Consider the following 27,202-nt stretch of genomic DNA (forward strand, 5'->3'; position numbering starts at 1 on the left):
AGTCAACGTTGACACCGAGTCACCAACTGTAATGTTCCTTTAAAAAAACTTGTGCAGTCAATTGAAGAGTTTTTCAATATTCTGTAATAACGCATGTTCTTTACATTCTTGTGTGTGACATTAGATTGTTGTTACATTTTAATCCCTGAAAGTGCAACTTGCAGGTTGAATTTTTACAACATTGTTTGAAAATAGCTGCAGAGAAACTTAATTATTGTTTCATGCATTTCACAAGACAAAATGAAGCATTTAGGGTAAAACAAACAAAACAACCTTTCCTGTTGCACCTTGTGCCGGACGTCATATTACATCACGAGTTCTCAAGCTTCCCACTCTGCCTGTGCTCAGTCAGTGTCATGATGAGGCCCAGTTTAAGGAAACATCCTCTCTCTCGGTTTCTTTCATGTCACTTTCATCAGCCTGAGCAAAAAAGGTTGGCTTTACAAAAGGAGATCTGGATTTATAAACTGAAGGGGCAAAGTCAAGTAAAACTTTATTTACAAAGATGAGGATTCCTCCACAGTTAAAATATTTATTAGTTAAAAATATAGATTAGACTTCAGATTTAGTTACAGTGTGAAGAATAAACAAAATAATCTGCATGATGAACATTCAGACCTTATCAAAGGTCTATTTTGACCTGCTTGAATTATTATGGACTGCAGTGAATAGGTTTCACCCCCTATCATTGTCAGCTAAAATACATGGAGACAATCATAACACAGAGGAGTGTTTCCTAAATTGTTTCAGACCAAAGACTAATCACCCCCTACCCCCAATTAAAGAGCAACAAAAAATCTCACAGACCACATTTTGGATAGTCTCAGAGCAACAGCCCAGCTACTAAAGCGATGTCACAGCTCATACACGTTACAACCCTTTAAATACATGTAATGGTTTTGTCAGAAGGCTAATGAAGTACACACAAAAAATTGTTGGGTTATTTTTTCAACCCAACAGCTGGGTTGAGACTGTTGGTTCATTTAATTGGGTTGTTTTCAGTAAATTGGGTAATCTAAATACCCAGATTGTTGGGTTATTGTAGTTGGCAGTTGAATTATTAGCTGTTGGGTTGTTATTTTCATTACATTGTGTTGGGTTATTTCCGACTACCCAACATGTTGGGTTGATGCTCGCGCATGATTGACCAACAGCTACCCCCAGTTTACCCCCACTCATTCGACCCCCCCCCAGCTGCTTGCAGTCAGGACACTGGATGGGCAAGTCTTGTTATGGCCCAACCGCGATTCTCTTTGCGGGCTTCTACGTGCAGTACCGCCATCTAGCAGCATCGCATACTGAGAGACACCCTGAGAGACTCAGCTCTATACAAGCAAGGTTTGCTACGTGTGCACTATTCTTTCACCACAATGTTCCATTTATATTAATAAAATGTATATAAAGCTCACTGCAGTAACCGTGTATGTTGGCTATCCAAATACTATGTGACACAGGCATCAGTGGCGCAGTTGGATAGTGCACTTGGTCAATGATCGGGAAGTTGCAGATTCAAGCCCAGATCCGGGCCATCCTGACAACACGTGGTGGTGTGTCCATGGGCAAGACTCAAGTTGTTTAAGTTGCTCCCACTGCTGCATCAGTGGGAGTAAGGTTGTACATGGGCATGAAATGGTTTGAATGTGCTAGAGTACTGATGGACAACTAACACAGAAACTCAAAACCATCACTGAATGAATGTGAGAGTGAATGGGTAGGTGTAACCTGCGGTGTAAAGCAGTTTTGAGTAGTCAAAGACGAGAAAAAGGGTTATATAAGCTTAAGTCCATTTACCGTTTACATGAGCGTGTGAAGCAGTGATTGTGAGCTCTTGGTCATTTGTAGTTAACGTTAGCGATAGCTTCTTGTGGGTCACGTTGGGTTATTTGAACAACCCAACTGGCTGAGTAAAAAGAACCCAACAGTGTAGTCAAATTGAGCCTGGGTTGTTCAAATAACCCAACTGTTGGTTAAAGGAAACCAACCCAACTTGTTGGGTCAAAATAACCCAGCATGTGGTCTGTCCAATATTTAACCAGTGTTGGGTTAAAAAATAACCCATATTGGGTTGTTTTTAACCCAACATTTTAAGTGTGTAAGGGTTAGTTTGACTGTTTGCCCTGGGGGTCAAGGAAGTTTCTGTGAATACTGGTGAACTTGTCTTTTTTTGTTGTTAAAAAACCCAATACACTCATTGCCATGGTAGACCACTAAGGGACCATAATTTGAGGAACACTAACATAGAAGACTTAAAGGTGCCGTAGGCAGGATTACCCAGGTAAGATGGTGATTTGACCCATGTAGGATGGCAATTTGAAAACCAGCACAGCCCCTCCCGTCCTGTGTTCTCTGACATAACACCCTTACGCAAGTTTAGCCCCTCCCACAAGAAGTTTACACACGAGTTTATGGTTCTTCTTTTTGCCCTTCTTCTTCTTCTTCTTCTTCTTCTCCTCTCTCTTCTTTTTTGTGCTGTCCTCGTTTAACTCCTCGGTGTTTTGGGGGTTGGAAGTGCAACAAGGCAGGTAAATATGCGAGCCAGGAGTTATGACAGGAGCTTTGAAGGACGAAGCACCGCCCCTTGACCAATCAGGATAGAGCCTCAGGGGCTCTTCTGATTGGTCAAAGATGCCTGGAGTGGTCGAAAATCCTTGTCAGCTCATAACAGAGACGGATGGAAATGCTGCGACCTTGCGGTAGTGCAATTATACTACACTCATAAAGGGTTATCAATGGATACTCTAACATTTAATCCAAAGAAAACACAAAAAAATAGCACTGACTAGCTAAATCCTGCCTACGGCACCTTTGAGAAGGAAACACAGGAGAGATTGAGCTTCTTTAATCTGACCCTGCTGTTGTCTCTTCAGTTTGTCCCGGTACAGTACGCACTTCTCTGAAACAAAATTCTGGTTGTCCCACACCGTTGCCCTTTATGTTTTTCTTCTTCGTTGGATTTTTTAGTGGGGTACACTGTGTTGCACTGCTATGGCATCAAGCTATTATTTAACTGATGCAGCTATCGGCATCAGGCTTTACTGATCCAACCTGTACCACTCTGTACTGATCCAAACCAGACTGCTTGGTGGAAATGGGGCTTTTAAGGCTTCCTGCCCTCACCCTTCTTCTAATTGGCCCGTCCTCTGGAGACCTGTTGGGGCTGAGCTACGGGCACCCTTGGTGTTTGAGGCCCAGCCCTCAAATGTGTCACAAACCAGTATGAAGATCCTCATGTGATGACCCCATCAGCTGGTGGAGATCTTATGTTGATTTGAAAATCTGAACATCTTTAGATTGAACATCCAGCACTTTCTCCTCACCCTGTCATATACATGTGAAAAAATATTTAGATCTATCACTGTCAGACATTTGCTCCCCTGTGCTCACGTCACTTCTGTTTTTGACGCAGAGGTAAAGAAATCTGGCCTCCAGGAGCTGCTGTTATGTATTACTGCATACGTTTCATCAAACAAAGACTAGAATATAACTTTCTACACATTAATTGACTGAGACAGAAAACCTCCGAGATGCACTTTGGCATCCCCACATTCTGTGTGTGGCTCCTGTCTTAACAACCCAGAGTGACATGTCTGTACTCTACTTTACAGTTTCATTGTCACTGAAACCATTGGCTCACATCCATCAGAGCGGTGTCTTTTCACCAGGACAGGCAGTACAGACGGCTTATCAGAAGCCTTCATCATTGCATACAAAGCAGAGGGATATTTCACATTCAAGTCTTCTCAGGTTCCAGACCTCTTCTTGATCAACCCTGAGCGTGTCAGCATCAGCTCAGGCAGTTTATGTGAAATAAAACAAAGTTAAAAAACATTTGCTCTGCTGTGGCAATGATGCATCTCCACATATCACTTATCTCCAGGCTCTCTGAAACATCTGAACTTTCTCCATTTCTCCTCCAGTCCTCTTGCTCCACGCTGCCCTCGTCTCTTATAGTGTCACTGTTGTCTCGTCTATTTGCCGACATTGGCGCGTTGTTTAGGGTGTTTTTGTGCTATCCCATACGGAACATGTGCAGCAATGGTTCCCATTTCAGCTGCTCCCTCCACGTGAAACATCTGATCATCAAAGTAGATGTGAGGCCTGATCTTCTCCAGCATGGGGCCCTTTGGTGCTCCTGCTAGAAACAAGGCCTCATCGATCTCCAGGCCCCAGGCTCTGAGTGTCTTCAACGCCCGGATCCCAGAGCTGGCTGCGCTGCGAGCTGTGACCAGGTATGTTCTGATTGGACAGTCCAGGCGCTGGCCTTTAGCATAGAACTTCTTCTGCAGCTTCCCCAGCGCCTCCAGGAAACTTTTCAGAGGACCCTGTCAGAGTGAGCAGAGATGTGATGTCACTGAATAATCATCATTATTATCAACATAATAGCTAGGAACCAGCTATGGTTCGTGGACCCTACTTTATAAGTCACTGAACTGAAAACTGAACTACCTACATGATCGAGTAGTGTGTCTTCGTTGTCCCTCTCGTGTTCAAAAAACTTGTCCAGCCCGTGGGCCTTGAAGATGCGCTCAGATTCGTCAGAGAAAAGGACAGCGTCACCATCAAACGCTACCCTCAGCTGAGACTCCGATACCTCGGTCTGCTTCTCTGGCAGAAACATTGTAGCTGCTGCGATCCCTGTACACACACAGAGACACACAGACAAAGGCATCAAGGAGAAAACATCAGTAAATTTGTATTTTTATCACACCTGTCAAAACCTAGATTACAAAGCGCTCATAAAAGGACAAAAACAAAGATGGATGAGCTCAGTCGTGATTTGGATGGACAGTTCAGGTCAGAGACACTGAAAGAAAAGACAGTTACTGAAAACACCCAACAGAGTTTGCTGGTTTGACTCCCAGTGGAAGATTTTCCCTGTTCAGAGGACCTGAGGTCCGAGTCAAAGTATGAGGCTTTATTAATCCATCACCTTTCTGACCACGAGGAGGACCTGTAGCTGAAGTTGAATTAAAAGCTAGTGTAACAACACCAGAGCCAGGGTGATGTGGGAACAATGGGAGGTCTTTGTTGAAATGGACCAAGGGTAACTGGTTAGTATTATTTGGGTTGAGACAGAGGATACAAAGGAACACACAACCATTCCCATCACCTGGGAGGATTAGAAAGATCTGTTTTAGCAATGGTTCTCAGGTAAAGAAGTGGCTTTACCCAGACATCTAGACATTTGGACAGAGTAGCTAGATTTGGAAGATCACAAGTTTGATGATCATCTTGATGATCATCAAGCACACAACCAGTCTGATGGATCAGATGACCTAAGGAGAACATGGATAAAGAAAATTAAATTGGTTCAAGGATTGAGCCCTGTGGTATCCCGACAGAGCACAGTGCAAGAAGCCTTATCATGAAAATGAGGTCAACCGCTTAGATGAACAAACTGCTGCAAGTAGGAAGCATTGAGATTTCTCACGTTGAACTTAGGACAACTCAAAGATCTCTTTGAATTATGCAGACAACACATCCCCGGTCAACAATCAACCATAGAAAACATGCGTTGTTAGTTTTCTGTTGATCTACTCACATGCTTGTTGGTAAAGTATGAACCAGCACATCCAGTAGTGTCTAAAAGCGGCTCTAAGGATAATCAGGTGAGGTCTGCTGACTGACAGGTTTACAGAAGACAGATTCAATCCTACATTTCCACCAGAGGGTCCAGGAACTTTTAGTTCCTCATATAAAACATTAACCAGAACTAAACTAGTTCTTTGGCTCATTGTTTGTCTGTGTTTCCACACAAGGGCATATTTACTACTCCAGAGCTAAGTTTGGACCCTGGTTCCTATGGTCCAAATGTAGCTATTGATCCCCTCCACATGGAGGGTACGACACTAAGGGTGCGGTCACAGTGGCCAGCCAAACCCCACTGTACTCAAGCATGTTTGCACCCCAGAGCACCGTCTCACCTCTGGTTGCAGTCAAACTACTCTAATATAAACCGGACTCAAGGCACACACCTGGCCCACACGTGCCCATGCCCTAAAGGTTAAAGAAGCTGGCTGTTCACAGAGAGCTGCATCCAAGCAGATTACAAGAAAAAGGAGTGGAAGATATTTAAAAAATAACAGACCTGTTCAAGAACTCCACAAAGAGCAAACAGAGTCTGGAGTCAGAGCATGAAGAGCCACCATGCTCAGACAGATCAAAGAGTTTGACTACAGCTGTCTCAGAAGTCAGAAGTCTTGAAAATCAGTTTCCATGACATTTTTGAGTCAGGGACCCAAAGTCTAGGGGGTGGGGGGTACGGGTGCTGTTGGTCCACTGTGTTCTAGAGTCAACACAGCTGTTGAACAGGAAACCTTAGAGCATTCATGCTTCTCTCTGATCTGAAGCTTTATGAAGAGGCTGGTTTCATAGTCTGGCTCCTGCCCACAGCGCCAAAACTATAAAAAGCTGTTTGAATGACTGTGATATTACTGTGCTTGATTCTCCAGAAAACTCTCTGGACCTAAACCTCAGAGAGAATCTTTGAGGTATTGCCGAGAGGATAATTAGGGAATCCAGACCCAGTAACACAAATGAACTGTAGGCTGCTATCAAAGTAACCTGAGCTTCAGGATTAAGTAGTATCACATGAGAGGGAGTGCTGCTGTGCTGAATATTAGCACTGGTGAGATTTTTTCGGCATGGCAGTGTTTTTTGTAAGACGTGTGTGCCTGCCTTTTGGCATATCCAGGGTAAAATCTGTGGTTTACTCTCAGGGAAACAGCAACACACCAGAGGCTGTTACCCTCCTTGACTGGAGAGACAGGGCCTTTGATTCAGGGAGAATTTTCTTTAGATATTTTTCAAGAGACGCTCCTGGGTAGAGTGCATTTCCATGCTCCTCATACATAGTGCCCCGATAGTGGGTCCCAATGGGTCTTCATTACTTTTATTGTTTCTTTATTGAACGTCATGGTGAAATATTTTGTTCCGCTGTCGTCACATTTAAGGATGAATGAGTCAGGTTTGAGATCCTGATTCCCCTCTTTGCCTCTGCGTACCAAGTGTAACTGAATATTATAAGCTTGTTCAGTAAGCCTTTGGGATCGTATGGACTCATCGCTGTGGGATATTTTAAGCTGCACTGGTCTTCAGGTAAGATCAGAGGGTTGTGTGTTATTTTGTCCTTCCTTGCTCTTCTTTTCTCTTTGACGATTCCTTTGAAAACCTTGTTAGCTGGTATAAACTTTGGGTCCGGCTGGCTAATGGGAGGTTTGTTAAAAAAACATTTTAGCCCAGAGTCCAGGGTACCTGCTGCTGCTGTAGACCTCCCCTTACTTTGCCCAGATTGATCCATAAAACTGCCTCATCACTGTGTTCAGCTCAATCTTTGTAACTAACTGAAAGTTGACCTGGATGTTTTTGAGATTCAGCCACGTCTGAAGGCAGTTCAGAGCCCAGATTATCTGCCTTACAGTGTTACATTTTTGCTCTTTTTTAAATTGTTGAGGTCGGATGTTGTAATATCAGCACAAATGGTTTGGGCTGATGTACCCAGGTCTTTTTCCTTTCCTTCATCCTCATCTGAGTCTGGCGACCATTCATAACTTTGATCAAATGTTACATTTGGAAATACACTGCCTGGCCAAAAAGACGTCACCAAAAAAAGGTCATACTCTATTATTTTGTTTGGCCACCTTATCTTTGATTACAGCACACATTCTCTGTGGTATTGTTTGAATAAGCTCATGCGATGTCACAAGACTTATATCCATCCAGCGATGCATTAATTTTTCACTGAGATCTTTCATTGTTTGCCTATTGGTGGATCTATAAGTGAGGTCAGAAATGGACTAGATGTACCTGTCAACAGCCATAGAAAGAGGAAATCACCACACAACTCTCAGTAACTGCATCTCCATTATGACTCCATTGCAAGTCAAAGCAATATTATTGAAGCTTCCATAAAGTACCATTGTGCTTTGGGTGTTTCCATTACGACTAGAGTTGTGCACAACTTGATTAAAATAAATGTGATGTCTGTCTGGACGCTGCAGTGATGATGATGCTGATTCATGAATATAAGTGTTTTTATTCACTGATCAAACTGTCGGCCATGATCACACCAACTCAAAACAGACAGGAACAAAACACTGAAAGAAACTCATCATCTCCTGCTCGCCTGTTCTTCCTCCTGCTGCTCTCTGACCCACGCCTGCTAACACTCCCATTTTCTGCAGTCTCCCGTTTTTAAACCCTCTGAACTTCTGATACGGAATTTCTCACAGTTTTCTCCTGAATTTTCTTGTTGATACTGTAACAGACTGAATAGGAGGAAGAATTACAAGGCTCAGTGAATGCGTCATCTGCAATCAGTTCAGCAAGAAACTTCTGTGTGTGTTTTCTTAAAGGTTGTAGGACGCACTAGTCCAATGATTAAATACAAGGCCAAGTGTCACTTTTTTGTCGTGGTTACCCGCTCAAACTCTGGAGCTGTGAGACCCACCTGATGCTTGTGTGTTTTACTCCCATGTTTCCTCTCTCTCTCTGTTCTTCTGTGTTTCATGCTGACAGTGTCTGCTACAAAAAAATAAATGGATAACTATAATAATATATACATTTGAGAGCAGGGCGCTTTTATTTTATTTATTGATATTTAATTCTATTTCAACATTTATTTTGGTATTTCTATTTATTTCTGTATTTGTTATACTTACTTATGCACGTTTTTTTTTTACTTTTGTTTTTATTTTCACCTTTATTTATTATTAATTTTGGCAGTTTTGACCCTCGGTACACCTCCTCCTACTTGATGCCTTCTGTGTACCTCAGTATGTTGAGCCCTCTGTGTTGAAGACTGAGCTTAAGTGGTGATGAACAGATGAACAAATTAGTACAGTCCACTGATGCCAACATTTTGCTGTTAGAATAAAAAAAACACTGTTTGCTTTGATCATGGAGTGCTAGCACAGCAAAACCCGGTCATCTGTGTCAGTTTGTGCATCACACAAAGGATCAGTTGGCGTATCTGGCTCTAACCTTCGACATCTTGACTCTGAAACACGAAGCTAAACCTCATTAGCGTAGGGCGAAGAGGAATGCTCCAGAAGTGGGAGTGGGAGGGGTTTGGCATGCATGCCGATGCAAATCAGTGCTGTTGTTACAGGGGCCCATATAAATGGCCTGTTAGCAGACGTGTTATCCTTCACAGTGGGCTCCAGACAAACACAGAGGCTCTGTCACTTCCACATCCTGAGGCAAAGATAAATGTCATCCTGTGATTTATATGGGACGTGAACAGTAAGATAAACCAGGAGCTCATTGATGAGACCAGACCAGTTTCTGGGTCCTCTTCATCTGTGCATGTGTGTGTGTGTGTGTGTGTGTGTGTGTGTGTGTGTGTGTGTGTGTGTGTGTGTGCCTACCTTCAGCCAGGGCCTCCCGGACCTTCTCCGAGTCAGCAGACAGATAGAGGTTGGTGTGCCAGGCCTTCAGGTAGCCGATGGGACTGCTGCCCCCCGTCATACAGAACCTCTCAATAAACAAGTCTGGAAGCAGGAGGGACAAACAGGGACAGGGTTTCAGGTTTCAGTACATCTCCTCCGTGTTAAATGTCAGATCAGAACAGACCAGGTGCAGGACTGTACCCTGTTCTCATTCCACCTTACTGGACTTTAAGTGGTTAAATAATTCTGATCCACTTTCTGTGGATTTGTCATGAGCTGCATTTTAAAAACACGCCCCAGGGTCAGAGGGGGTGACATGGAGAAGAAACAGGGGTAAGATCTGAGCAGGAGGATAAACTTACAAGTACTTAAATGGTGGAGGGGGTCCAAAGAAGGGGGTTAACCTAAAGGGGGGTGGGGGGACAGTTAGAGGGGCAAGGAATTAAGACCGATGCAGGAGTGTCCGCTTGCAGTTTGGCTTCAAGAGGCTCCTCATTTCACTCCTGCTGGCTGATCCAAAGAGAGCTAAGGAGAAACGCAGAGGGTGAAGGGAGACGCACATGAAGTAATTAGATCCTGGCAGAGCCGGTCAGGTAAAGTGAGCTCATATGTATGAGGGTCAGAGATAAGAGGAGATTAGGGACTGTTGTGGACAGAGTATCAGCCTGACACTGTGAAAGAGGTGGATGTTATATCTGAGAGGAGCTGAGGCTGGAGAATAGCTCACTTCTAAAACAGAGAAGGTGGAGGTTGTAGCGAGCTGATTGGAAAGGTCTTATTTCTCATTTTCAGCCTCACCAACCATCACACTGTCTATCAATAAAAAAGATAAAGATGAGGGTCTTCTGCTGCGTTATAAACAACTTGGCTGTCAGGATTTTCAGAAATGAAAACTCTGATATCATTTGCTGCTGAATCAAACAAGACAGCTACATTTATAAACTCTTCTTACATACAAACCTGTCTATAAAATACATAATTTATACCGTTCATGCGTGGCTTTCACTGAAGGCTGCCATTGTTGGCTAATGTAAGATGAACCAGATTTGGTAAAGTCTGGATGGATATTTTTCTCCGAGTTTCAGAGTTGGAGCTCCAACTTCAGTGTGCTCTTTTGAAGTCAGAAGTCAGAAAATCACAACCTCTGAGTAAGCAGCATAATTCATTAGCAAACTGTCAGAACAGACAGGAAGCTGATTCATCACGACTTTTAGCTCAAACCTACACCTCAGGGTCAAAACCTGAAGCCTGACCTCTGTGTGATTTGCTGATTCTGGGAGTTAGGATCAGAGATAGGCCCATATGTTTTTTTGTTTTTTTTTCAGGACTGATACTGATTATTAGTAGTCAAAGACATTGATAACCGATATCTGGAGCCGATTGCAGTAAAAGTAAGAAAATAAGCGTCAAGATTTTGAATAATACAACCTCCAATACTTAACTTTGTTTAAATGCCTTTAAGTATATGTTTATTAACAGCTCCCAGTCTTATAAAGTTAAATTAAAAATTTAAATAATAAAACACTCCCTAAAGTGTTCTACGGTAAATACATTTTTATCTAAAACATTAATTGAATTTGTGCAGCCTATTAAAAGCATTGGATGCATTATTTTATTTCCTAATAACGTTTCATGTGGGTTTAGGTTTGAGCGTTTTGGCCATCTAGGGCTTCCATATCTGGCTAAACGACAGGGAGAAAATGTTTTCAACGAAGCAGCAACAAGCAGCTCCTGAATATTTGCAGTTGAAATCACTTTTTATCCTTTTCCAAAGGGAGAAAAAGCAGATGGTGCTGTGGGTGGTACAAGCTGGAGGTGGAGAAATGACTTTAAACAGAGAGGAGCAGCACATCAGAGCCAAAACAATCTTAAATTGGTTTCTTATTCATGGGATTATAAAAAGGGCCGTTACTGGTATGCGCTCCTCTGCGCTCCTCTGCGCTCCTCTGCGCTCCTCTGCGCTCCTCTGCGCTCCTCTGCGCTCCTCTGCGCTCCTCTGCGCCTTGACTGTGCCTTGACTGTGCCTCTCTTGGCACTGCAGGAAACTTGCAAAGTGCTCCGGTCACACCCTGTCTGCGCGGCGTAGGCCAGCGCAGGGCAGGTGTGCCTGGTCTACGAAATTAGAGCCCTAAGACTTTATTCTAGTTTTAATCAAATTTTCTTGCACATTTCTCTTGTTTCATTTGCAGGTTTTTTTTCCTTGTTACAAGCAAATTCAGACCTCATTTTGTCTTTAAAAAACTGGAAACAAGACATTTTCTGGAGTGATAAGTTGAATGTGGCTAGTATGAAGCATAACAAGACAATTGTTACTTAAAATAATGAGAAAACACTTGATAAGATTTTAGTTTTTGCAGTGTGAGTGAGCTCAGCTCTGTCAGTGAACCTGTGACCCTTTCTGTATTTCCTCCGTGGTTTTAAGATGGGCCCTGCAGACTTATGTCCCTACCGAACCTCAGTGTGGGAAAATGTTTTTCTTTTTTCTGGTCATGATGTTTTGTTATCATAAATCTTTGTGAGGCATATTTGCTTGTTCAGAAGATCTAAAACATGCTAATCTGAAAGCAGGAAGTCAGCAGGACTACAGAGACGCCGTCACATCAAAGACCGGACCGCTCCGCCATGTGAACCAGCTCAGTGTGCGTGTGATAGCACATGTTGTGGTTCCTATAGAGCGTGGTGATGACATCATACAAACACCCAATCATCTATGTGCATGCATGATAAAGCTGGCTGGACCTTCACGCTTGCCGTCCGAGCACTCACTGTTCTGTGGCTGAACACAGGGTGTGACATTTTATTCCTCATCCTGCAGCTGGTAAAAATAACCAGAGTAAGCAGCTGCTGAAAGATGAGTGACTGTTAGAAGTGATCTCCTGAGCTCATGGTTAGATGAAAATGTAAAGCAAAGCATTAAATGAAGGTTCCTGGAGCTCAGCTCTGCGTGGATGATGTTGGACAAACCCCTGTGATCTCAAAGAAGCTGTGTTTCCATTTGGTGGGGTAAGGAAGGTCAGGGTTCAGGGGCCTGTTTGACTGTGCTGGGCCCCTCATGCAGAGAGCCACCGTAGAGATCTGACAGTGGAGCCTGTGTTGCTTTGGTGGCTCCACCAGGACCTGTTTGTGTTTCAGGCCTCTTGGATTATTCTTACATCCCAAAGGATTTCATCTTGAACTCATCGGGGCCTGAAGTTCTGAGGATCTGAAAACATCCTGAGAGCTAAACAGGAAGTGGTCTCAGAGGATGACGTCATGCCAGGGTGGAAAATGTCCCTGGGAAGGGTCCTGATAGTCAGCTGTCCACACACTTTAATGTTTGTCTCTAAGACAAGCTGTCTGTTGGTGAAGAACCACATCTAGAGCTCAGCTCCTCAGGTCAGAAAACACGTTGGTGCCACAAAGATGCTGGGAAAAAAGTCTGTACTTTGCTACTTTAAATGATCTTCTCTTACTGAGCAGGAGTGGGATTATTTTCCAGACATTTCATTAATCTGAAACAACAAACAAACTCATTTGGGAGTGAGAGAAAAAATGAGAATCAGCTGATCGGAAAAAAAAAATAAGACCACAGTCCTCCTAAAACCTTAAAATCAAAGTTTAACAAAAGGACTCTGTAATGAAGGCTCTTGTTGATGCTTGCTGTGAGTGTTTCCAGGAGGCTGTGTGAACGTTGCTCCAAGTGGTGAAGATGTCTTCATGGAGGATCATCCTCTGTCTGGACCTGATGTCCATTTCTGTAAACGTCCCTCTCCATCCATCCCCAAATGTTGTCAGAGTGATTTAGATCAGGTGAACATCAGGATGGTCCAAAGAGTGAGCTGATTCCTCTGGAAGAAGTCCAGAAACCCAGTCATTCCCACACAGACCAGGGCCCTCAGTCATGAAGGAGGCCCTCTGCAACATCTCCACAGAGCCAGCCGCCGTTTGACCCCTGACCAACCTGAAGCTCCAATGGTCCATTGAAAGAAAAAGCCCCAGATCATGATGGTGCCCCCTCCACTGTGCCGCCGTGAAAACATCTCCAGTGGGATCTCCTGGTCATGTCAGTAACGTTGAAGCCATCAGGACGTCAAGGTTTTTCTTTCTTCAACTTTCAGTGTCCCATGTTTGCTGCTCTCTGAAAAAGTCCAAACAGTGAGTTTGTGGTGTTGAAGGAGACGAGGCCTTTGAAGACGTGTTTTGACGTGCTCTTCTCTCTCAGATGGCGTCTGATGGTTACTGGGCTGCAGTCAGCTGTAGTAACAGACTACATTTGGGTCCAGGTGTCATGCTGTGTCAGTCAAGTTTGATTTTTTAATGTCTGTTTTGTAGTCCTGTCTAGTTGTGTTGTTTTCAGTTTTACTTCCTGTCATCTTCCTGGTTGTTTCCATCTCTTCTCTTCCCTTGTGTGTATTAAGTATCTGTGTCTCCCTCAGTCCTGTGTCAGTTTGTTGTGTAACGTCTCGTCCTGTGCTTTCCTCGGGTTTCATGCCAAGTGTCTTCCAGGTGTTTGCTGAAGTTTGTGTTGAATTTTGTTCATCTTTTCTGATAAATTTATTTGTTTTTGATTCTGGAGTCTTGCATATGGGTTCAACCTCTGAGTTTGTCACCAGAATTGTTTCATGTCTTGATGGACAGCCAGTTAGATCCTCCAGCTCAGCTCTGGCGAAATGTTTTTTTTTGGGTCTACCTCTGGATTTTTTTGTTCCCTAACCCTCAGGGTCTTTGTAGAAATCCAAAATGGCAATCTCACTGTGTCCAACCTCAGCAGAGATGGTGCGCTGTGAGAGGCTTAGTGTCATTTCCTTTTCTTTCTTTCTTTTTTTGCATTTTGAAACTCTACTTAAAACCTTTTTGAGATCCAACAGTGCAAAACATAAATGTGTACATTTTTTCATCTGGTCCGAACATCTCGACCAGGAGTGTACCTGCTTTAATGGCGGCTTATATTTCCTGAGTCTAACCAGAGCTTACTGTGATGGTTGATGGTGTTGATGAGTCGGACTCCGACGTGTGCGTGGTTGTACGTCACCAAAACGATGTCAAAGAGCTCTTCGCTTTGAGGGTACAGCTCTCGCAACCGAGCGTTCACAGCCTCCAGAGCCTGTAAGGTCGATGAGAGAGGGAAAGACAGCAGTCAGCATCACAGAACAGTCTGTATGAAGACTGCTCTGAGGTCCATCTGACACTCACCTTCACGAAGGGGAACGCAGGCCCCGGGGCGAAGGGCTCGTTCTCGTGCTCGATCTGGTACCTCAGATACTCCTCCACCCCTTTCTGCTCAAACACCTTCTGCTCCCGGTCGGTGCGAAACAAGACTCGAGTGGAAACGGCGATGGTCACCGCGTTCTCTGGTTTCGGCTGTGGGAAAGAAAAGAAAGAAAAGGTGAAATGATAAGGAACAAGGAACAGAGGAGACAACGAGGAAGAGATGACACAGGAGGAAGGGAGGTGAGAGGAATGACAGGAAAGACTGAGTCTGACACTGAAAAACTGACACCTTATCACGTGTTTGTCTTATTTTTAATCAAACATGTCTAATTAGTTTAACATGAGCCACATTCACCTGACAAGTCCAGAAAAATTCTTATTTCAAGATATTTAAGAAGAAGGCTGTGGCTCATGTCTAAAAATAAGACAGAAAGATTTGACAGGTGTCAGTTCTGCAGAGTGTTTAATCTGTGGTGCTCAGCTGACAGCCCAACAAACCCTGAGGGAAACACTTTTTAACGAGTGACCCAGAGAGGAACATCATCCAACTTCATTAAGACATCACAAAACATGCTGAGTCACATGCAAGAACAGAAAACACATCGTCATGCCTGTTTCCATCCCTTCCTGACCGACACGCAGAGTTAAACAGACATCATTAGAGGGATGGAGCCGTCTGTGGTCTGCTGAGGTACGGCCACAGGGTTCATGCTTTATACTCAGACAGGCAGCAGGACAACAGCACAGCTGCTCCTCACTTTCTCACAGAGCAAGAACAAACCAGTCCTCAGGGTGACACATCACAGCGCTCCTGTTCTTTCTCCTCTCCTCTGGTGCTCCTTGTAGACTTTACTGATCACTTTGAAGCTCCAGCTCTCGCAGCTCAGGCTGATTAACCTTGATGGTAGCCACTTATACACGTACTGACTGTTTGTTAGAGGTCTGTTGTCTCTGGCAGACTCTTGCCTGGTGTTGGTACATGTATGTCTGGTCGGGGTAGGCTGCTCAAACTGAATAGCCCCTTGGGATAAGTTTATTGCACACACAGGAGAAAGCTGAAATCATATAAAGTGGGGTTTATTTTCTTACTCTAAGTGGAAAATGTCTTTTTAGACTCAATGTGAGTCACATTCACCTGACCAGTCCAGAATAATTCCTTATTTCAAGTTAATTAAAGACAAACATGAGGTCTGAATTGTTTGTAAATAAACAAATAAACAAATAAATAAATAAATAAATGAACAAATAAAATTTTAAAAAGCTGCGAATGGAATAATAGAAATGTAAATATAAATATTTTTCTCTTAAGGTAAAAATGTAAATAAAAATATTTTCCTATTGTTTTTATATTTTCTACTTTTCTATTTTTACTACAAATTTGCAATTTCATATTTTTATTATGATTCTATTTCTTATTGTTATCGTATTGACTACAGCTGCTGTGACAAAAAAAATTCCCCCATGGAGAGCAATAAAAGAATATTCTATTCTATTCTGTTCTATTCTATTGTACAAGTAACATTTCTCTTGTTCTATTGGAAGTTTTTTGTTGTTGTTGTTGTTGTTGTTGTTACAAACAATTTAGACCTTATTTTTCCTTTGGATAACTTGAAACAAGACATTTTCTTTTGGACTGGTCAGGTGAATGTGCTTCACAATGAGTCAAAAAGACATTTTCCACTTAAAGAAAGAAAAAAAACACTTAAAAAAAAGGTGTCTGCATTTAGATTAATACAATGGTAGAGCACTCTCAAGCTGGGATCAATGTTAAAGTTCAAAAACCATTGAATGAAGAAGGATTTTGTATGAGGGAGAAATTAACCATACTTATAGACATGAAGCTAATCCACAAGAGAGAAGACGAGATGTAAGAGACAAAGTTAAGATAAAAACATATTTTGTGCTCCGTTTTGAAATGTTTTCACTTATTTCATGTTTTTCTAACACTTCCCATCATTAAACCCTGTGGCACCTGCTTCAGGGAGCGTTGTAAAGCTCTGGTTTCTGAGCTGGCCTTAAAGGCTGAATGAGAGGACAAAATGAGCTCAGAAGGCTCATGTGATCAGTACTAGATAGCACACTGGGCTCACGTTGTGCTAATGTTGCCCAGTGTACGTGTGTGTGTTTGTGTGTGTGTGTGTGTGTGTGTGTGTGTGTGTGTGTGTGTGTGTGTGTGCACGCAGCGCATATGTCAGGAGGGGGGAGGAGACATTCCTGTGGGGGCAGCCAGCTTTGGTGACCACAGCAGGCAGCTGAACTCAGGTGATGCCTGGATGGTTGAGGTGTGTGTGTGTGTGTGTGTGTGTGTGTGTGTGTGTGTGTGTGTGTGTGTGTGTGTGTGTGTGTGTGTGTGTGTGTGTGTGTGTGTGTGTGTGGGTGTGTGTGTGTGTGTGTGTGTGAAGGTTGATCCAGGTCACTTATGAGGCTTGTACAGTAAAAAAAAAAACAGAGATAATGATCAGGGAGAAAGTTTTCACTCTTTAGAGGAAAAATGATTTAAAACGTCCATGCTAAACAAAACACAACACCAAACATTTCTTTTGTAGATTTCATCTCAGCCATCTTCAAATCTACATCTCCCTTCGTTTGGTGTGTTTTCAGACTGATATGTAATCTCTGCTCCCATGCACCACTTGCTGTGTGCTGGTAAATAGGCCACACACTGATGAGGGCAGAGAGCCATTGTTTCTCTGTTTAGCCTTTCTCCTACACAGCCTGCTGACATATCACCTACTTACCTACTGAGACACACACACACACACACACACACACACACACACACACACACACACACACACACACACACACACACACACACACACACACACACGCACGCACACACACACACACACACACAAATACACATTCCCTGCCCAAGTTATTAGGTCCTTCTTGACCCCCCTTTTACGGTGGCCTGTAGGTGTCAGCCGATTTTCAAAAGCAGCAACACAAATATAAACACAACAACACAACAGAAGTAAAGTGGATAGTTTTCCAAAGCTGTGAAAGTAAATTAACGATTGTTTTCATTTTTACCTTCAGCTATGATAGATATAGCTCTAATGCTATCGTTAGTGATACATGAAGTTTAATATAAGATGACATATTTTTGCAGTAAATAAAGAAATTTAAGCACTATGAAGGACATCACAAGGTGAGGCCCATACAAAGCTTTATTTATCATAGATGAAGTTAAAAAGAAAATCATGTACTTAATTTCCCTAAATTTCTGTGTCTGTTGGGATAACTAACCTCTTCAACTTCTGTTGTGACTTTACCTCAGTTGTGTTCTGTTTGTGTTTTTGCTCTTGCAATCTTGTTGTAGCTTTGGCGTTCATGTTGTGGCTTTTGCAAATCATCTGACACTCACCAGCCACCATACCTTTAACTTCCAGACCTGCTCTTACTCTTGTGCTGCTGAAACCATCCTGAGAGATTTTTCTACATATTGTCATGGCAGTGTCACCCAGATGCTGCTTGTAGCTAAACATCCATGATGATAATCACCTGTTCCTCTACATCCCAAAGGAGCTCTACTGGACTGAGATCTGGACTGTGGAGGCCTTTGGAGTCCAGGGAACTCACTGACATGTTCAAAAACCAGTTCGAGATGATCTAAACTTTGTGACATGTTTTGTTAAATACTGAGACCAACAACCACACCACATTCAGAGTCTCTCAAGTTCTGGTGCTCAGTTTGAGCATCAGAACTGACACCATGTGACTGGCTGATTGGATTAAACAGATGCCTTATTGTAAAGCGAGTGTGTGGTGTTGTCTAAACTTTAAACTTTTTGTGTGTTTATGTGTTGAAAATGTAGAAATGTCATTAATGAGGATCACCCTCAGTTTGTCTGTGTACACACATACACAGAGGTAAATGTGCAGGGTGTGTTTGTACCACACACTGATGCGGTGTGGAAGGTGAGAGCTGCTTGTGTTTGGACAAAATGTGAAGAACAACACACACTGTCTCCCTCTGTCACCCCTGCACTGGATTAAGGGATCTAACACATGACCTATAAACAACTTATTCATCAAAGTAACTTCATTGAACTGCAAGTCGTCTCATTCAGACATGGTGTCAGTAACTGAACTTTGTTTTTATGACAATTATTTAAAACACATTTCTCATTCAGACAGAACTGATTTTTTCTTTTATTGTTATTATCATTATTCAAAATAAATTTCTCATTCAGCCATTAGACTCTAATTTCATAGACCAGGCGCAAGCGCAGGCGCACCTGCCCTGCGCCGGCTTTTGCTGAGTAGACAGGGCGTGACCGGCGCACTTTGCAAGTTTCCTGCAGTGCCAGGAGAGGCGCAGTCAAGGAGCAGAGAGGTGCAGAGGAGCACAGAGGAGCGCGACCACGCCCCCCTCTGCGCAAATGGCAGAGAGGGAGGAGAAAAGCAGTGAGTGGGTTTAACACAGCCGAGCACTGTTTTCACCAATCAAATGAGCGCCTTTCCTCTCCTTTAAATGCCCGGCAACGAGGCGCAGCGTCTGATCGGTCTGAGTGATCCCCAGCACCGCAGAAACAGTGTGCTGGAAAGACCCGGTAGCGGAGACAGTCAGAGCCGCTGTCCCTGTAGCAGGGGAATGGACAGCGGGGCACATCGGAGGACACGAAGCGCGTTACCGTGTGGGCCAGCTCCTGGGACGGATTTAATCTGTTCCTTTGTCTTTAATAGGAGAACAAAATGAAGAGACAGTTACACAGCTGGCTTATCCATTCAGAATACTTTTGATCCACCTGCACTCCTGGTTTGTCATCACCAAATAGCAGAACCTTTGGTGATATACTGTAAACTCTCCCGGTGTCTCCACCTCATCGTCCTTACAATAATATACTCCATCTTTTTAGATCAGGTTAAAAATAAAGACTAAAACACAGAAATATGGGAAATCACGGGTAAATCCTGAGTGACACACATTTATTTTGTCTCTTTTTTCTTTGTCTTTTCTCTCCCTCTTTTCTTTGAATTAAATGAAATGAGAGAACCAGATATATACTCAGTATCAGATGTTAAGGCTGTTTATTGTTTAATTGTAAGATGTGCATCAAACTTCCAGCTGCCGTCAGGTTAACTTTCCATTATGACAAACGGCTTTAATCTGACATCAGATGTGACGGGACACTTAATATAGATATAAATGTATATGCTGGTTCAGACGGTTACATTAAATAGTGATTATTGTGATTGTTTACTGCATTAAAATATGCCTGACACTCTGGAAACCTGCCTCTGAGGCTTTGTTGACATGTGTGCCTGTCACCAAATTACAGCTGCAGAGGGTGCGCTCCACTTTGCGCCGAGAATAGACCAGGTTGGAGCTGGCGAGCTTTCAGTGCACTTTCTGCACTGTTTTTGGCACGAAATTGTCACTGCCCCAACATGAATCTGCTGACACCTCCCCCTGGTGCGCCGTAAACTCCCCCTGGCGCGCTGTCACACCTATCTCTGTGCAGACAGTCTACCAAATTGTCAAATTGGCAGTGCACGGCGGTGCACCACAGAAAATTAACACTACGCTGGGTGCGCCAGGCTTGCGCCCCCTGCGCTGCGCCACGAAATTAGAGCCCGTAGTGACAGTAACTGAACTTTTCTTTTATTATTATTATTATTATTTAAAATAAATTTCCTTGTAATTCTATAAGATAACTTGTATTAATTCAGAAAAAAGTGGTCAGAATTAGTTTTCCTCTTGTAAAGTCATTTTGGGACAGGGTCTAAATTCAGGATCCTTTGTGTGTTTTTAATCAAATGCAGTGTGGAGCTCAGATGAAATCATGAAATATTTGCATATGAAATAAGCACATGTACGCCGGGCTCCTCCCCTCGTGTCTGTTCTCTGTTTCACTCAATGGAGGAGCAAACAGCGCAAAAAACGAACACCTTATAAAGCGATTTTGTCTAATTTTAATGCTTTCTTTTTGTAACGGTTATGGGACACATTCAACTTATCAGAAAAATATCTTGTGTGAAGTTCTTGAAGACAAAAATATGAGGTCAAAATCCGCCAATAGAACAAAAAACCTTCGTGCAAAAATTTGCTTGAAACTAGAATAATGTCTTAATACATTTTACCTATTTTTTCATTATTTCCTTTTATAATCTTTCTTCAGTTATATATATATATATATATATATATATATATATATATATATATATATATATATATATATATATATATATATACATATATACATATATATATATATATATTAACTATAATAAATTCATGCATTTTATTACCAGTTTACTTCTGGCAACAATGGAGCTTATCATTCAATTAAATCAAAACCAGAGGAGCACTGGTTCACAGATCTGTGTCTGTCTAATTATCAAAAAACAACATGCTGCTTCTTCATGAACCAACACAACAACACACGAGACGATGCGGTGAAGATCAGGCCAGGTTGGTGGTTAGTGGAGTGGGGCCATGCAGGCACAACAGAAGCTGCACAGTGGAGGTTAGGAGGAGGCAAAGGGGAAGTGGTGATGGTCATTCAGGAGCCACAGGCACAGAACTCTGACCTCACGCGGAGATACTTACGAAGAACACGCCCCCTTCCACCTTCCGGGCTCGTCTTCCTGTCACCTTAGCACAATGACAGTTTGTTTTTGGTCATCATCAAAAGTCAGGAATTTACAAGGGAACAAGTTCACAACCCTGAATACACACCCAGTATAGAATGTGTCTCATAAAAGTTCAGCACGGCTCAGATTCTGAAGCAGAAACTGTCACAAATGAAGAAGGATGGTGGAAAACAAGGAACACACAGAGCTCTCTGAATGCTGCTCAGAGAGCTCTGAATATACCAGACCTTTATTCAGCTGGTCCATTCGAGTTGGTTTACACTATGAGTAAAATGTCACACTGTCTGCAGAGCGACTGTCCAGATCCTCGCTGTGATTTGATACTGGAAGTGTTTACAGCCTGCCCTCTTACAGGGAACGCATCTCTCACTGGACTCCTCTGCTCAGGAGCCAGTGACCAGGATCTCCTATTGATTTAGTGGACGGATAGTGAGTTGATGGATTTAAACCTTCTGGGAATTTAGAGCTTAATATAAACCTGTTCTTCACTGCTACGAAACACCAGCTCTATCACTGTCCTTCCCCCTCCACCCTCCATCATCCCATATGATAATCCAGACAACGATCTGCAAGGTCAGCAGGACTCAGATCTGAGCATGACCCAGATCTATGAGTAATCTGTTCTTCACACCTCTGCACACGTAGGAAACTCCTCCTGTCAGTCAGGGAAGGGGTTTCCTGATAGAGGACATTCTAAGACAGAGTGGGAGATGGGGTGGTGTGTCTGTGTGTGTGTGTGTGTGTGTGTGTGTGTGTGTGTGTGTGTGTGTGTCTGTTTGTGTGTGTTGTGGGATATTTTTAGACGAGGAAAAGGCCAGACATGATGATGTAGTTTTTTCACACCTTGGCAGAGATGGTGACACAGGAGTATGACTGAGCGCAGTGTAGAGGGAACTCTGAAGTTCTGGTCTGGCTGACATCAGAGCGGAAACATGAGCTGAGCCATTTCTGACTGAGGTATTATTCACTCACTGAACATGGACAAGATTTCAAGACAAAGAGGCTCTGTGAGGACTTTCTGTGTGGTGTTGTTTGCAGTGACACCTGTGGCCAGAGTTCAGTAGAGTTTTTTTTCTGAAATGAAGACTCCAGTTTCCCATGAACACAATTTCCCACCCTCATAAAGGTGTGACTCTTACCCAGTGTTGGGCAAATAAGTTCAAAAAAGTTATTGGTTATAGTTACTTGTTAGTTTCCCCAAAGAGTAATTGAACAAGTAACTGAAGGGATTCTCCTGCTTTTTATCCCTGTATCTGGTTCCACTCCCGACTTAAAATTTCTCCAGATTAACCACTTATTTTTAAGTCTGCTCCTGTCATCTCTGATATTTTTCAAGTCAAAACAAGTCGTCTACTTGTGCCTTACATTCAAACCTGGAAAAGCATCCACCCCTCTCCCTGGAGTTGGTTTAATCCAAAGACGCTGCAGGAGATCCTCTCTGACTGAGGTTACACAGACACACACAGGTAGCTGTGTGATATTTGTTGATGAAAAGTTGACTTTAGCATCAGATCTTTGTTAAAGACGTGTCTACATGATTGTTCTTATCATCACTTGTGTGTCTGATGCTTTTCCACACATTTTACTTGCAGCTTCTCTCTTGTTCCTGGCAGAATGAGCCAGGTCGGATACGTAGTGACGTGCCTTATTTCACTGACGGTGATGGTAACATTGTTATAACGTTTGAAATAGTAAATGATTAGATTACCCATTACTGGAAAAAGTAACAGCATTAGTAATGTTGATCAGATTCCTTCCACAGGGATTAGTTTCCAGCAGTCACTAATACAATATTCGTCTCTGCTTTATTGGCACTTTTTCCAGCGTCCCTAGGCAGACCAGGTTGCTTGTTTTATTAAAGTTGTTGTAATGATGTGACCTTTAACGTGTCTGCTTTGAAACAAATTTTCTTTGTTCAAGTCAACTTTTTACCTGACACAACCTCACAAGGTAAGGTATTTATCAGTACTGTTAGGGCTCTTGTTTGAAACGTGACAACAAACGAACATAAATTTGTACCGTATGTCAGCTACATGTAGCGCTGCTAGTAGCCTGGTGCTACAACATATCCGCCAACAAGTAAACTTTGTCAGTTTGTACTGTAGTTTAGTAGCTGGCTGTATTTAGCTCTACTCACAGCCCAGTGCTCTAAGACGTGTTTGTAATGTGCAACTTTGGTGAATCCCGGTTATGTCCTGCCAGTCATCTACCAATCAGAGCTAACGTAACCTCACTCTTCATTTTATTGATAGACTCTCAAGTTTGAACAGACCACTGCAGAATAACTGCTGACTGTGGGTTGGAATCAACATTAGCACAAACAGTTTAGCCTTACTCAACCTGAAATACTGAGCAATAATATCTAGAAATAAGCATTTGGGGGCTAATAATCTCAGGCATATATAAATATATATTACTCAAAGATCATTTAGAAAGTCACCACAGGGTCTTTAAACAAAACTGCCAGAACCAACATGCAAGCCCTACATCTGTTAATGAAACTAACCAAAGGTCTTTTTGAAAAAATCAGAAAAAAAGAAACCAAAATGTAATTAGGCTGACCTAAACCTGTGATGTCACTCTAAATCCATAATGGTACTTGTGTTGTTGAAGTCATAGAGACATGCTAAATTATCATGGTTAGCATTTAGCATCTTTTAAGCTAAAGTTTCCTCATTTTGGACACAGTTACTACTAGGGCTTTATGCATGTCCAGTCATCACACAAACAAGACCATTAGTCGGCTCATATGACAGTAGTGTTCCAGCCGCATGAATGACTGCAAATAATCGTCCAGTTAACTAACTTCACCATGAAACTTAGGCAGAAGCAGGTCGTCATAATTCAGGGGAACCTCCTGGAAAACCCCATCAAATAAATGTGAATTTGGCATGCCTACTACACATAAACAGCTATAAACCTGTCAAGCCGTAACAGTGTCGCTGAGAGAAGATCAAGAAAACAAAAAAATCAGAGGAAGAAATTGAGATTTTATTAGAAGAATCTAGAATGGACAAGCAGCTGTTATCAGGCAGTCAATCAGACAAAGAGAAAGGAGAACATTTGGATAAAGATCTTGAACAGAGTTAATATATGTGATGTTTCTGAGCAAACAGAAGAGACCTCAAAAATAAAATCAGCAATATGAAAGCTGCTTTGGGGAAAAAGTAACACAGCAATGTCCCAGAACGTCGATGAATAACTTTTAAAGCAGTTTATGAACACTAACATCTCACTTTAAAACTGATAGCAGTGAGCCTCGATGGTTTGAGACTTTGATTGTCTCCCTTATCTCACCTGTCACTGAAAAAATGTCATGTCTCTGGGCTTTAGGGTGTTGACGTGGCTCATGCATACCAATGATTTTTTTTTTTCACCATCAGTACAAATGGTTTATTTTCATCATCAATGGCTCGATGTGCATACAGGCCCTCGAGTAAAAGTGGGTCAGAAACTTTGAATATTTAAATAATTTACTTCTGGATTTTTTTGGTGTTTTTTTGTTTGTTTGTTTGTTTGTTATTTATTTATTTATTTATTTTGCTTGTTTGTTTGTTTGGGTTTATTTTTTGTGTTTTTGTTTGATTGATAAATATAAAATGCCATAATAAGCTGAGTGCAACAGTTTGTCAAGCTACACAAGACAACTAATAGCAAAATATTTTTTTTATTAAAGAATAAGTAAATAAATGAATAAATAATAATGATAATAATAAACTCACTTTTAAGAATGACAAATGACTTCCTGTTGCATTTGAAATCTGTGACTGACTTTATGTTAAGACTAAATTGTCTGTGCTTAAGTTCAGACTGAAAAATCAAAACATTAACTTGTGTTAATGATCCCTTTCAAACCAAAGACCATCTCACAGAGCGCTGAGTCTGAGACCTGGGTCACAATTAAGAATCCAAAAAACTACATCCAGACAGAAACCTGCTCCAGATCTATCATAGCTATGATGATTTAGTGATCGAAGACTGATAATTTTTAAAGTTAGGAGTTTGATAATATACGGTAGTTTGACGTTGAACATGAAGTCTGTTTATTTAAACTTCTTCACTGCAAAAACTGAAATCCTATCAAGTGTTTTTGTCCCATTTTCAGTAGAAAATGTCTTTTTAGACTTAATATGAGCCACTTTCACCTGATCTGTCCAGAAAAATGTCTTATTTCAAGTTATTCAAAGACAAAAATGAGGTCTAAATTGCTTGTAACAAGTTAAAAAAAAATCTGCCAATGGAACAAGAAAAAAATACTCGTATTAAGATATTATTCTAGTGTCAAGCTAGTTTTTCTCTTGTGCCATTTTGGACTGGTCAGGTGAATGTGGCTCATATTGGGTATAATAAGACACATTTTACTCAAAATAAGACAAAAACACTTAATAAGATTTCAGGTTTTTTTTGCATTGCACTCTCCATGTTGAGCCCTAAGTGTCGTATTTGGTCAGAACTTCAGCTCAAAACCAACTTTTCATCAATGCCACAGAGTAAAACATGGATTCAGAGTTTCATCAGTTAATGTGACCGATTTACAGTTAAACCTGGTGCTGAAACAAAAACACATTTAAGAGACAGATTGTGGTGTCACAGATTTGAGTGTGACCGTGTTAACTGTCAGCCAATGATTACTGAAATCTTCAGGTGAAGGTCTCCAGGTAACAAGTTCACTATTTACTCCAAAACACCGGTCATGATTCAGAAGAACTAGGGTCCAGAGTGGAGTACCGTGTCTGTCAACAGACCATAGACCAACTGTGGACATCTCCACAACCAGACCCTGCTGAGTTCTCATGAACATATCGTGACCTATAATCTACCTATCATCCGTGACTCCCATTATCTCTGGAGGATAATCTCGCACAGTTCACTCTCATAAAGTGTCTTCAGCTGGATAAGTGTAGCCTATGAGCACAGTTAAATCCCCCACATCAGAGTATTTCAGGGGGGGCATGGATCAATGCCGTCCATTAGGCCACAGGGCCGTATATTACCGTAATGACGAGCAGCAATATTGGGATTGGTGGTTTACCAGGGTGGATGTTGACAGTCTAAAAATAGAGCACAGTGACCACACTAATCCCCCCACACCAAGCAAAGATTACTCAGCTTTTAGCCACTTTTAGCTCAGGGACATTGTACTCAGAGAGCAGGACCCAAACATTAACAACAGGTGGTAAATAACCAGCATACACGGGCAGAGAATGATGAATCTTTGGCTTCATTTTCCTCACTTTCACCTTTTTCCTGTTATTGTCTCAAAGATGTCTCATGTGCATACTGCAAAACTCTCCATGCTTATTATGAAAGAATGATGAAATCAACCTAAAACACAGACGGTCTTCACCCTCCTGCTTCCTGTCACACCCAGCACTTGAAGCTGAGGGTCCAGTCAGCCTGTGCAGAAGTCAGAGTCTCCTAAAACCTGATGTTACTAACCCACACAGACACAGAAACAATGTGACTAACACTAGTGAAGCTCACTTACTGGTTTCGGTTTAGTCGTGAGGCCCAAGTTGTCTTGATCAAACTCTTCTTTCTCTTCCCATGATCCTCTGCTGTCCCCATTGGATGAAGGGCTGACTTTGAGTTCCTTGGCCTGTCCACTCATCACCTGCACAGGGTCCAGACTCATCTTCACCATAGAGGATCCCCCTTTCTGTGCCCGGAAAAAGTGCCTCTAGACCTCCACTCACTGGTCTACCCTTGAAAAAGATGGTGCTCTCTTAAAGTGAATGAAATGATCAAAAACCTGCTGCTGATTGGAGCATTTATCCTGACATCTACTTCAGTGAATGCTGGGCTTGCACCTGCCTGTGAAGGGAGGCCCAGTGTGAAGACTCAGAGTGCTCCCTCTTCCGTCCCCTGACCACTTGTCTGTCTCCTTTTTATCTAAGAGGATTATTGCATCCAAGTTTACAGGACTAGAAGAAGCTTTCTAACTCTGAACTATCCTCCGACACACAGCGTCTGTTGTGCATGCAAACAAACACACTGTCACATTTTCACTCTGTCCTTTG

At 42.3% G+C, this 27,202-nt stretch overlaps 1 protein-coding gene across 2 annotated transcripts; it reads right to left on the reverse strand.

The window, feature by feature from the left end:
* Positions 1-224: 224 nt before the first annotated feature.
* Positions 225-27,202, reverse strand: nt5c1aa (5'-nucleotidase, cytosolic IAa). Of its 2 annotated transcripts, XM_074686831.1 has the most exons (7): positions 26,671-27,202; positions 21,139-21,183; positions 14,562-14,729; positions 14,343-14,472; positions 9,369-9,491; positions 4,451-4,635; positions 225-4,322 (listed from the first exon to the last, which is right to left on the reverse strand). In XM_074686831.1, exons 1-7 carry the CDS (start codon positions 26,824-26,826, stop codon positions 3,969-3,971), a joined length of 1,161 nt encoding a protein of 386 aa, XP_074542932.1. In that variant the 5' UTR covers positions 26,827-27,202; the 3' UTR covers positions 225-3,968. The 2 variants fall into 2 exon arrangements, with proteins under 2 accessions (XP_074542932.1, XP_074542933.1); XM_074686832.1 differs by lacking the exon at positions 21,139-21,183.

Source organism: Halichoeres trimaculatus, unplaced genomic scaffold (assembly GCF_033239565.1).
Source record: "Halichoeres trimaculatus isolate MK-OKI-2021-1 unplaced genomic scaffold, fHalTri1.1 fHalTri1_scaffold_14, whole genome shotgun sequence".
NCBI classification, from domain to species: domain Eukaryota; kingdom Metazoa; phylum Chordata; class Actinopteri; order Labriformes; family Labridae; genus Halichoeres; species Halichoeres trimaculatus.

Bases quoted from the DNA above. Each gene is read 5' to 3' on its own strand.
- nt5c1aa (XM_074686831.1), bottom strand. From the start codon at position 26,826: ATGGTGAAGATGAGTCTGGACCCTGTGCAGGTGATGAGTGGACAGGCC. The intron at 14,730-21,138 runs GTAAGTATCTCC...TCTTTCCCACAG, and splicing joins TGGAAGGGGGCGTGTTCTTC to CCGAAACCAGAGAACGCGGT. The intron at 4,636-9,368 runs GTAGGCACACAC...GTGTGTGTACAG, and splicing joins CCGGGAGGCCCTGGCTGAAG to GGATCGCAGCAGCTACAATG.